We start from the raw sequence: 12705 nt of genomic DNA, 5'->3' as shown, positions 1-12705 counted from the left end.
AGCCACTGTTTGGCACACAAAAACTGCGCAAGTTTAGCATACCATTTTTCCCCTCCTCTGTTTTCAAGTCCTGTTAGCTTTGGCTTTCAGCTCCTGCTCAGATGACCTAATGCAATGAGCAGAGTAGCTCTCACAGGGCATTTGCTGCTCTGCTGCAGCGAGTGGCTAATAGCCCAGGCTGGAGAAAGGACAGCTCATCCTCTTGCATGGGAGGGGAAGTCAGCCATCCTGTCATGACTCTACAAAGGAAAGAGCATGTCTGTGGGCAGGAGAATGATTAAGTGCTGCCTTGCAGCAACATCCTGATGCTGCTTCCTACTGGTAGCAAGTTTAAGATGGCTGAACGAGTTAAGTGGTTACAGGGAACCTGTTTACATTCCAGGTCTGGGCATGATATCTATTTTAGGAAGATGATCCTGAGGCCACAAGAAACAACTCACTTCATTTTGACATTTTTCCTCCTTTTGCTAGCAGTGATCATGGAAGTGTACTTACCTGTCCTGTTTTCATTTAGAGGACAAGCACTCCAAGGAAGAGGTTCTTGGAAGGAGTTTATGAGATACCACATCACCCAGGTTAAAACAGTGTTGTAGTATAAGCTCACCAGCACTGACACCATCCATGAACCAACCCCTGCAGAAAGCACAAGATCTCAGCTTATAAAAGACTGGGGAAAAGTTATCGTCAGACACAGCACTTGCTCTTAGAAGCTCACATTTACTAGTGTTTCAAGATTTTCTTGTCCATTCACCCCTGCCCTGCGCCAAGATTTTCCCATGAAAGATGGGCACTTATGTCCTCAGAAGCCACACATTGGTGCACAGCTCTCCAGCCCTGCTCCAAGAATACTTACACTCTCTATTTCACAGAAGGTGAGTGTTGAAACCTTTGCTGTAGTATATAATACTTTGTTTTCTACAACACAGGACAACTTAAGTAGTAGAAACCAAAAGAGACTGAAGTTTCACAGCATGCTGTAGCTGCATGAGGCCACTCTTCTTTTCCAAATCATGCACATGTGCCCTAAACTGGTTACTGTTTTGCTCCTACAAGGAGGGAAGAATAGCAACACCACAGTTTCTGCTCACTTGAGGAAACATGCCTAGTTGTAGGAGATGGGCTTATCTGGAAAGCACCACCCTGCTGCCTGGTATTTCTGATTGTGCTCTGGCCCTTAGACAACTCCTCTCACCCATCCCTTCTCCTTCCACATCTGTGCCCGTAGGCATGGCTGTCAGTGCCAAGCCCATTTCAGGCACCTGCTTAAAGCAGGGGCATGATCCACCAGGGCTGCCTGGAGTATCCAGGGGTTCCTCCTTGCCCTGGAGGCATGAGAATGCTGTCTCAAAACCAGTAGAGCTTATGATTCAGCCCTCTCACAGTAGCTTTTACCAGTCACTTTTTGCAGCCTAATGATGCATGCAGAACATAAGATGAGGGGTTTTTCTTCAGTTTCTATTCAATTCAATAAATAGAAAAAAATTGCCAGTACAAGACTGATGCATACTGCTATGTGGATTACTCCTTGTGCCCAGCTGTGTTAATAATCCCTTTCAGTAGCCCCACTGTGCCCCCACTCCTGTGGAGGGGAACTTTCCCTGGTGTTTTAGACTCCTTAGGAGGTGCCAGGATCCTGTTCCTGATTTCCCATCTTTCTGTCCCCCCTTCACTCTGTATTCCTGGACAGACAAGACTGGTTGCTGGAGGGGCTGTGAGGGAGGAGTGAGAAGCACTATGGGCAGTCATCTCTTGTGTAAGCACCAAGATATGGTAGGAACGAGGCAGTGTTGGCTATAGCAGAGCTCATGATCATTATGTTTCCCACAGCAAAGATTATGAGGTTTGCATTTAAGGCTCCTGTGTGCTTAGAGTAACACCTGATGAGAGCAATATAGAATTATAGAATCATAGAATAGTTTGGGTTGGAAGGGACAATTAAAGGCCATCTACTCCAACTCCTTTGCCATGCACAGGGACATCTTTAACTAGATCAGATTGCCTAGAGCCCCATCCAAGCTGGCCTTGAATGTCTTCAGGGATGGGGCATCTACTACCTCTCTGGACAACCTATTCCAGTGTTTCATCACTCTCACTATAAAAAATTTCTTTTTAATCCTAGCACTTATTTCTTTTTTATATCTTAAAAAGCATCAGGCACAGGTCTGCGGGGAGTGAGTGCTGTGTGGGAGCTCAGTTCAGTTCCTTGAGCTGGACCCCGAGAGACATACCAACTCCTCCGAGGTAAGGTGAGATGGTATTCCAGACACCAATGCTGCCTTTCCTCAGGCACTGCCCCAAGGCCAGTTCAAGATGCAAGAGTGGGATTCCTTCGAAGAGAAGAGCGATGAAGTATGGGATCAGGAAAGCCCCTGGAAACAAAAGTGCAAATAAGCCACATTGTTATCTGCATCTCACTGAAATTACTCTTTGATAATTAATCTGCTTTATGAACCTAATGAAGTCCTTGTACACTGTATTGAGAGAGGGATCATTGTTAGAGACACTTGCCAAGTAACATCAGTTACTGGTAATTTTGTTGGTGAAGATGGAGGAGGAATGACTGTGATGCTTATTGCTGTAGGATTCTTCCCCTCAAGCATTGCTACAGCCCATTATAAACAGCCTCACTATTTAATCCATTTCCCTTTCTTTTAAGCATCTTCTTTTGCTCCCCTACTCATAAAGCACAAGGGTTTGCCTGTCCCCTATACCATCTGTTTTCCCTTCAGTGCATCAACTGGTTTCCCTTCTTAAACCTCTCAGGCATGTGCTCCTCTGTCCTTCCCTGGTAAAGCAAGATTTTGTGCTGGAGACACTCAAGAGACCAGGTTACTTCATTTCATGAGGCTCTGTTTAGAGCACAGAGCTTCTAACTAATGAAAAACTGAAAGCAAGGCTGAAATTGTTCTGTGAAATATGGGAGCAGTGAAATCTGACTTTTTCCCAATTTGCATCCTTTACATCTTTCCTGTTTTTCTCACAGCATCTCCCTTGGGCCAGAAGCAGTGCATGCTGTTGGTTGCCTGTGGGAAGGGACTGGTCCTGCCAGCAGCCTGGCTGGTTCATGCTAAACTGTGTGCAATGCCTCATTTCCCCATCTTCCCTCACAAAGAACATAGGTTTGGGTATCCCTCCTTTTACACAGATCTGATTTTAGTGAGAACAGCAGAAGTTTTATCAGTATGTTTATACCACCTGCCCAAATGTGCAGTTAAATTGAAATGCTGTAATAGACAGAAATTTATTACCATGACCAACAACCACTGTAACCATGAAGCTGCTTTTCTCTAGGGAAACAAAGACAGAAATCCTGGATCAGCCCCTTCCCAATCCTCCTACTCACTCATACTGATTCTGTGTTCCTCATCGCTTTGTCAATAAGCTTTTGCCTTGTTCTACCACCAAACTTTGCTTCCAAATGCCCATCTCTGATCTTCCAGCTCTGGAAATCTCCTGTCCCTTCAGGCTGGCAGGGAGAGCAGCTTCATCAGCCCCATCACTACATGACAAAGCAGAGCAGAGTAGCTCTGCTCTCTGCTCCATCTTTATCCCTGAGAAGGGAGGTGGAGGAATGCACAACTGTTTCTGATCTCCACGTGGAATGGGACCTGTGTTCTGCAATCACTGGCTATTTAAAAAGGCTGGGCAGATAAATCTAATCACCTGGGCTAGTGTCATACTGCAATAACTTTGCTACTTATTGCTAGGTGCTTAAATAACTACATACAACAGCCAGAGAAGGTGTGCTGTGAATGCTTTAGCCTTTTGTCAAGAAATTCATAGGAACAAAAATCAGCAAACTCTTCTCTATGAAGGACTGTTTTTAGGTTGCCAAAGGTGGAAATAAATGTCTCTCCTTATGATCTTAAGATGTTTCTAATCACTAAGAAACAGATTCAAAAAAGGAGTCTCACAGTTAATTCCTGGTATGCTAAATCCTCAATTTGGATCCTTGGTACCCCTACTCAGTAGTCTCTGTGCTTGGAGGAAATTCTGAAGTGGCTGTTATAAACCCCAGCTCCAAGAGAGATTTACTGATGGAGTCAAGGACCACAATAATTTGTTTATTTTTAAGAGTTTTACCACCTGATGAAACCTCACCTGGAGCTACCTACCAAAGTTCCCATATAAATATGAAGGAATTTAGAGGTCCCTTCCACAAGAACTCAGTAACCTCTCCCCATGCTCAGTCCTGCTCTCTGCTGCAAAGCTGCTGCAGTATCCTCCAATGCACACCTGAGTGTGCTCACCAAGCCCAGCTGATAGTCTGATGACTTGGACTGTCTCCTGGGAAGAGAAGGATATTCAGGCTCATTACCAGAGCACTGCAGTATGGAGCACTCTAGTTCTTTGTCCAGCTGCCTGGCCATACCCCAGCTCTGGGCGATAGTGTCTCACTGCAATCCATATAGAATCATAGAATCAACCAAGTTGGAAAAGGCCTCCAAGATCATCAAGTCCAACCCTACCATGGTTACCAGACCATGGCACTAAGTGCCACATCCAGTCTTGTCTTGAAAACCTCCAGGGATGGTGAATCTACCATCTCCCTGGGCAGCACATTCCAATGCCTGATCACTCTCTCCATGAAAAATTTTTTCCTAATATCTAACCTAAACCTCCCCTAGCAGAGCTTGAGTCTGTACCCTCTTGTCCTACTGCTGGTTGCTTGGGAGAAGAGACCAACCCCCACCTGACTCCAGCCTCCTTTCAGGGAGTTGTAGAGGGTGGTAAGGTCTCCCCTGAGCCTCCTCTTCTCCAGGCTGAACACCCCCAGCTCCCTCAGCCTCTCCTCATTGCACTTGTGCTCGAGTCCCTTCACCAGCCTCGTTGCTCTTCTCTGGACCTGCTCCAGCACCTCAATATCCTTCCTGAACTGAGGGGCCCAGAACTGCACACAGTGCTCAAGGTGTGGCCTCACCAGCGCCGAGTACAGGGGATATATATGATGCTGAGCCCTTGCTAGCCGAGCACCCCATAAGGGACTAACCTATCTGCCATATCAAATCTCCTTGGAAATAACTGTGTAATAATTAGTGCAAACTGCCCTCTGTTATCTCTCTCCCCTTTTCTGTTTGCTAGTTGAACCATTGACAGCAGAGCGTGCTCAGACATTCTGCCGATAAAAGGCTGTTTACTTTGTGCTGGTTTGTGTGTATATCTCCAGGCATATTTACAGCATGGCGAAACATAATGTCCCATTTGGAAAGAAAATACTGGTTTTCCATGAGAGTGATATAAAAAAATCTGCTGTCTGCAAATATGAAAATATGGCAGAAGATTGGGCCAAGAAGAAATAGTTAATGAAGCTAATCTTTCTCAAACCTAATGCAACTAAATGACTTGTAGTATAAAATTATGTTTTTAGGTATTCATTCCTTTGCATTACAGCATTTTTAGGCAAAAAGAAAAGAGTCAGGAAAAGGACAGACAGTCTGCTCAAGCACTTGAAGCTTACCCTTTCCCACAATAAAATCCCCTACCTACAGAAAGAAAAACATTTAACACGAAGGTATCAGATATGGAATAGTGAGTAGGAAGCCTCTAGCACTGCATAGTCAAAGGCTCCATTGAATAGATAGAGGAGTATATGCCAGAAAGTAAAATTTAAGTAACTTGTTTTAAAAAAATGCCTTGAGAAATCTAAGCATGGAAAAAGCAAGCAGAAAATCCAAGAATGAAGCAGTGAACTGGCACCTAACACAGAGCAGGTATCACAAACCAAAGCATTCAAACACAGGTACAGCAAAACCCCATGAGCACTCATATGATGTATAGCATGGGCACAGCATAAACCATGTAGATTTGTCTTCCATGAGGCATGGGAAAAGGAAACCTTAGCAGAAACAATCATAAAGCACCAGTAAACAAATGATCCTATATCTGGACATTCTAGGTATATTTATATCTAGAGATTCTAAATATATATGCTCTATAATGAAAGGGAAAAAAATTATGCAAGAAGAAATTCCAGAGGGAACCTCTTAAAAAAAACAATTTCCCTTCCTCTCAAAAAATGAATAAGGAACATGATAGTGATTAAACATTTTTAAGTACTTTTAAAGCCTGGAGAAATGCCCATTAAAATCAAAATTATTGCCAGAGCATGATTTAGTTGCATCCCTGAGGCATGACCTAGGAAAATTTTAATCTACACCATTTTGTCTGTCAGAAAGAGTCAGAAGATGCATAAAGTGTCTATCCTGTCAGTAGATACATGCAGTACTAAAAGAGGGTCAAGGGGAATAAAACTCAGTTCAAAATCTATGAGAGTTAAATGTTATTTTGGAAGGAGTTCCTGCACAAGGATACTGTAAAGCTGTGGAACAATCCCTGTGCACATGAGAAGGCTCAGAAAGCCTACAATAGCCTTTTTCAAATCAGACAATCAACAGCTGCAAATACTATACATAGTAGTAAGGTAAGTTGGTTCCATTAACAATGGAGTCCTAATGTCAAGGAGCACTAGTGTGTAACATGACCAGTGAGGAGCCATTGGAGTCAAGATAGCTCCACAGTCACAGCAGTAGAAAAGAACACACCTGGTGCACTCTAGATATGCTGAGGGTTTTAAAAGCCTGCCCCCTCTACTGCAATGCACAGACAAATCAGGTCAGAAAAGCAACTGCTCAGCCATATTCAGCAAAATGACACTTGAAAGGCACCATCTTTGTTATATCACCTGCACTTGACAATCTGAATGAGGAGTGCATGAGCTACCACCCACCCTGTGGTGAGCTGCTGATGCACCACAGGACAAAGTGACCAGGAGGCTCAGGAAGGAGTCCACTCTAAAGCTGATTGATGACAATCAGCAAAGCAGACTGAAACAGCCAGATTGGGTTTGTCACTTCTTAGAAAAGAGAGACCAACAGACTTGACTAGCAGAAATGTAAAGCAGTTTGAAATATCAGCCAGGTGACCTCCTATTCTACATGTACCAAGACCAGCAGAAATCAATGAGCCTTAGTGAGAAGCAGAGAAGAAAACCCAACAGCTTCTCTTGATGTTGGGATACTAACAAAGACTTCCTACATGGTGGACAAAAACTTGGAGAAACTGATCTATGCGCTCAATTTTGCATCTTATACGTGCCTGCAGATCAGCTAGCAGAAGAAAGGCAAGTGACTCGAAATGATGATCTAAAGACACAACAGCATTTGAAAGGCCAGAACATGAATAATAATTTTTATTCAAATAGAGATTTAGGAATGGGGAAAAAATTAGTGTAGTAAACACTGGAATGACCTTAAAAGTGGCAAAACAGTAATTTCAAAAGAAATGCATCTGTGAAGTCTGAAAATTTCAGAAAACACATCGCAGTATGATACAATGCGACAATCATTCAGAGATCCACTTCAGCAGTTCTGTTGGTACGTAGGTGGAATGTTGATGGGTGCACTATTCCAAAAGACTGAGAACTTAATGACGAGATACCTGTGATAATTTTTGTTTTACCTACAAGAAATTGCAATAGGTTGTAACTACTTATTCTGATACAGAGAAAAAATTATTAGCTATTGAAAGAGGATTATCAGACTAGTCCCCCTTTCTCCATGGTTTATGATCTTTTTTTATGTCTTCTGCACATGCCTTAATCCAAATTAAAATTTGAACTACTAGAAGTGTTGTATTTGTGCAGTTTATTTATGGTAGCACTGATTTTGACTTGCAGGCCACATTGCACACCTTACAGACTCTGAAACTTGAGTTGACTTTCCCGTGTAAATATCCTTGAGCAACAGTGAAGGAGCTAAAGCCATGTCCAGAAAACCATTTCAAATGAAGATGGGTAACACTCATAGATAAGCTTTTAAAAATAACTTTGGTGAACTTCCCTGTGAAATACCCATGACCGAAGGACACAAGCAAGCAGCACCCACATGCAAGCATGCACCAATCTGAGCTGTAAAGGGCAATCAAATATAACAAGTTATGAAAAGATCAACCTCAGATGTCACAACTTTTCACTAAGAACTTAAGCAGGACATGACAACAATCCGGAGCTGAAGTTTGTTACTTGCAACACACTCTCCACCAGAGAATGAACTGCTCTGCTCTTCACAGCACACTATGTTTGGTTTTTCACAGTGTCTTCCAGGTATACCGGTTGTTCCTTTCAGGTTATGTTTTCTTTCTGAGGACACAGTGAGCCAGGCATTTCACAGCAAGTTGTAGTTCAAATTTGAGCAAAAGGTCAGGTAGGCCAAGGGTTATGAAAGTCTGTAAATGGTTGCCCCAGAAGTAAACAGTTTTCCCTTTTTAGCATGACTGCAGTGTTTATGTGTATATATTTTCCTAGAAAGAAACTGCATTTTATATTAAAGATATTTTTCAATCATCTTGTAAGCTCAGTCACTACGCACATTTTAGGCACCTGTGGGTTAAGCAAGCATATATATACCAGCTATAATAAACAGTAAAACATCGCAGTCAGTTCCATCTAGAACTGGGTTGTTTTTCCTGAAGTATACTCAGATGACTTTATGTGTACATATATAGCTGTATGACTTATTAGTGCCTCATTTTTAAGTGGCAAACTATATACTGGGCCATTTAGAGACTTCTTTTCAGTCCCAGTTGCCTGGGAACATTTGTGTTTGTCTCCATTGACTGTGACACACAACCTTCATACCCATTAGTCATGAAAAGTAAATAACTAACTTAGCTCAGGCAATAAATCCAAATAATCAGTAACGGCAGCAGGTGATAAATGTCAGCAAAACTGATATTATCTTATATCCAAGTTACTGAGTAACACTAATGTGCGATGAATCAGGTCCAGAGGTCTGGTGGGAACAGCTGACATGAGACAAACATACAAGCACTTGTTTTCATCTCTTGTTTCTTAAAAGATGTAGAAATGAGGAAAAGGACACTGCCTAACTCCTAAATACTTGGATATCACCTGTACCCCGGAAGCCATTCAGCCTTCAAGCATGTCTATCCATAGCAGGTTTCACTCTGCTTGTGACTGTGGCTGCAGGCACAAAGCCACTGTACCTCCCAGGACACCCAGCTAAGCATGATGCTGCTGGTCTCTCCCATGTTCACATCTTCAGATGCACACAACCAGGATTTGTGCTCCAGTACCCCTGAAAATCTATTGGGCTTTTGTGTTTGAATTGTTTGCTTCCAAAAATGCAAACCTGAATCTCATCTCTGCCTTAAGTTAACAGAAGAAATATGCAATTACCTTATATGCTGGTGTAAACCCAACACCTCTGCCTTCTCAGTGATCTTCATGACTCACTCAGCTTTTCCAATGCCAGTTTCTGGGTTAAATTATCACAAACCCCATGGCACTTTGTTACAGAGTCCATCCTTCTCTTGAGCTCTTTGAGACCTTTGTGGAAGCCCAGTGACCAAACACTGGACACACATCCATACATTGACCTTAATTCACCACTGTCTTGTGCCACTGTTTGTGGTGATGCAAAGTAGCTGTATGCCATTACTGGGTCTGTTAGCTACCATAAACTGTTTTTTCATGGGCAACAGTGCTACTCACAGAGCAAAAGAACAGCTCAGTCTTGGTCCCTGTAGCATTTTCCTATTTTTGTTGTCTTTGAACCTGCTCTAACCCCTGTCTTTTTTTTGTCTCTAGCATTTCCTGTGGGAAATATCAAAGGTCTGAAGCTGGATACACAAGCAAACAGACTTTCTGAGCACAGTGCTGTCCATAAGACAGGTCACCGTGGGTCATCTTGCAGTCAGTCTCACACTTCTCCTGGGATGGTAGGGGTCTGTAGGGCAGGGATGCAGGGGACCCCAGAGGGAAGGATGGAGGGGAGATATTGAACCTCAGTATCAGGTGAGCATTGCTATCTTATGAAGTGAGGCTGGGACCTGCAGATGTTTGAAAACAGCTGCCCATAGCTGGTCCCCCACCTCCAGCATGGAGAAGCAACACTTAGTCTTTCATGGGAAGGTGTGAAAGCCTTTTTATGGTCAGTAGAACAATATTTCATCTTAATCCAGATTTGCACAAAACCCTGAAGCACAAATGTCATGCAACCTCTCACAGTTCGTTGCCCCAGGAGCAGCTCTGTGCAATGAGGTTTGTGGAGGAGCTGCACCTTGCTACGGCTCTGCCTGTGAGTTTCAAACTTTCCACTGAGCACCTTTTGTTAAACATTCATTGCATTACAAAAATATTGCATTTTGTTAGCTCTATTATGTTATTTCTTATTTCCGAATGCATTTCCCCCTGCATTCCAACATGGAAAACCCACCTGAGTGCTGTCGGGTGTTTGTCTGACTTACAACTCCTGCTTCAGAAGAACATTCTCCTTGCAGGTCTCATGACATATCTGCTCTGAGGACATCTCTCTAAAAGTGTTTATCATGTCTCATTAATGCAAATGAACTTCATTAACTGAAATGACAGGTTTTTTCCAGTCATTCCCATGCACAAATTCAGAGAAACAGTGTGCACCTATGGCTTTCTAGCCACCCAGTTACAGCACTTCTCTGAGGGAGTTTCACTGGGTTTCACATCTTGTAAATAAATAATGGAAAACATCAAGTCTCCCGGGAGCAATTTAAGCTAATGCTTCTTCTTTTTTCTTATTTGTATCTGTGTAATTGTAGCTTTCAGCTGTTAACATATTCAATGTTAAGAAGCTCCTTGTCTCCAAAATAATTTCCATTTGCTTGTTTTATAGACTATGGCAAACATACTCTTTCATGTTCAATTACATGACCTAAATAGATTGAATTCTTCAGTTGTTCTTTGTCCCATAAGTTTTCCAGCCCTTGAATAATTATTGGGGCTTTTCTGCATTTTGTCTAATTTTTCAAGTTGACTTTGAAAGGTAAATTTTCAGAAAAAGTTAGAGGCTCAGAAGTTGTCTCAGTATTGGTAGCAATATCTCCACCTACTTCCTAGTACTATGCTTTTACATGCCAAGATTCTTTCTGTTGATACAACCTGCTGTATCTCATTCATTCAGCTACTTACCAGAGTCCCTAAGCGGTGGCTACTTTCTGAAACACCTCCTTCCATTAAAGGCAACATCCATTCTTGATTCCTTGGTTGATTGAAATACATGTAGTTCATCAAGTAATACAGATACCTTAGTAAAACAAGCTTGGATTTATTTTCTGCCATTTGACAGTTTCTCCAGGTTTGATTTGCTGTTTCTCCAGTTAATTGAGAGATAACGAGTAATACTGGGCTGAACCAATTTGCTCTCTCACTCTGCTTTACACAGCTAACCATGGCAGAATTCAAAAGCTACTGTGAATGGTGAGTTACCAAGTACTCTTTTCTGATCCATTTATATTTACCAAATTGTCTGCTTCTAAAGCAGTTCCCTGTGGGACTGGTGCCCAGGACAGGCTTGTGCAGCTGTCCACGCCGCCTGGCAGGCGCCTGTTGCTGTTCTATCAGCTGAGCATTTTAAACAGCCTCACAGACATCCAAAAGTGCAATTTAATTTTGTTCAGGAGCAGTTCCAGATGATGAGGTAGCTCCTAAGAGCACCAGAGAAGAGTGGAGAATGACTAGGTAGCCTTCCCAAAGGAAAGCTCAGTGGCCATTTGTTTGGGGGCCAGTTCACCCAGGTCTCCCCTGGACTTCTTGCTTCTCCTTAAGGTAGCCAGCTGCCAGGTCAGTTTCCTGCTCCCACTGGGACTGTAGGAGCAATGTAAATACTTTAGCACTTTTTTTCTCAGAGTTCGTGTCAGTCTGATCTTCCTAAATGAATGTATAATTTTAAAGTGAAATATACTTCGATAGAAAAAGCTAATCTAACTGGTGCAAAACCTTTATGAGAATTAAGTAGGTTTTTTTAAAAAAAAGTGATAAATCTGACATAAATTGCTTAACTTCCATGCCCATCAGAAGTTAGTATTGTTACATTATAATCGTAGTTCAATATTTTGGCAAAGTCCCGTTTCAGTCTTACCGCCTCCATGTATCTGACACAGGTATGGAAATCGCCACACGTTCCCCAGACCAACGGCAAATCCAATACAGCTCAAAATGTACTGGAACTTATTGTCCCACTTGGGTCTGTCATCTTCTTTAGGGTTTTCAGGTGATGCTGATAAATCTTTCGACATTTTAATGAAATATGCTTGGCTCCTTAGCCCCTTTCCCTATAAATGGGAAGATGCTTGAAAACCTGTCTGTCCTACAGGTTTTATGCAGGGTGACTGGAGGATCCTGAAAGAGAGGTGGAGCTTTCTCTTTATCTGATGCAAAGGAATGTGTCATTGCCAAGGCTCCAGTTTAAAGACAAAACCAGGAATTATTATTATAGAGAGAGTTACCACTCTTGACTTTTTTTGTAGATCCTTCTATAGTTAGAGAACATGGGAATATGCTGTTAATGGGTAACTCAGGATCAAACTGGTTTTTATTTTCTGTTCTCTCTCTGTTCTCTGAATCTGTCAGAGGAGTGTGACGCTGAATATAATTAAAAAGAAACCTTTACAGCAGACTAACTGAAATTGTAAAATACTGTTCATTAAATAGTTACTGAGGAATGCAAGAGCTGAATGATTTCCTTCAGTTGAAAGTACATGATGATATTTTTCCGTTTTCTTTCAGTTATACCAGGGTTTTGCTAGTTTGCACACCAAATCAGTTCACTCCACATTAAACAGAGCGGCCAGTCAGATTGCTTGCTTCAGTAATTCAACACTGTATGGCTGGATTTCTTTCTCAAAATGGGAAGAGTGATGAATTTTTTCCCC

At 42.3% G+C, this 12705-nt stretch overlaps 1 protein-coding gene across 1 annotated transcript in view; it reads right to left on the bottom strand.

Annotated features, from left to right (window-relative positions):
* SLC6A18 (solute carrier family 6 (neutral amino acid transporter), member 18) overlaps positions 1 to 12069 on the bottom strand; it is a 25349-nt gene extending 13280 nt beyond the window's left edge. Inside the window, exons 1-3 of the mRNA XM_009085236.1 lie at positions 11913 to 12069; positions 2229 to 2369; positions 496 to 633 (exon numbers count right to left, since the gene is read on the bottom strand). Coding sequence (XP_009083484.1) covers positions 496 to 633; positions 2229 to 2369; positions 11913 to 12069 — 436 coding nt within the window. The remainder of the gene's footprint in view (positions 1 to 495; positions 634 to 2228; positions 2370 to 11912) is intronic.
* Positions 12070 to 12705: the final 636 nt, after the last annotated feature.

Source organism: Acanthisitta chloris, unplaced genomic scaffold, assembly GCF_000695815.1.
Source record: "Acanthisitta chloris isolate BGI_N310 unplaced genomic scaffold, ASM69581v1 scaffold10572, whole genome shotgun sequence".
Taxonomy (NCBI): Eukaryota; Metazoa; Chordata; class Aves; order Passeriformes; family Acanthisittidae; genus Acanthisitta; species Acanthisitta chloris.
The sequence above is the reverse complement of the archived record's forward strand: the minus strand, read 5'-3'. Positions and strand labels throughout refer to the sequence as shown.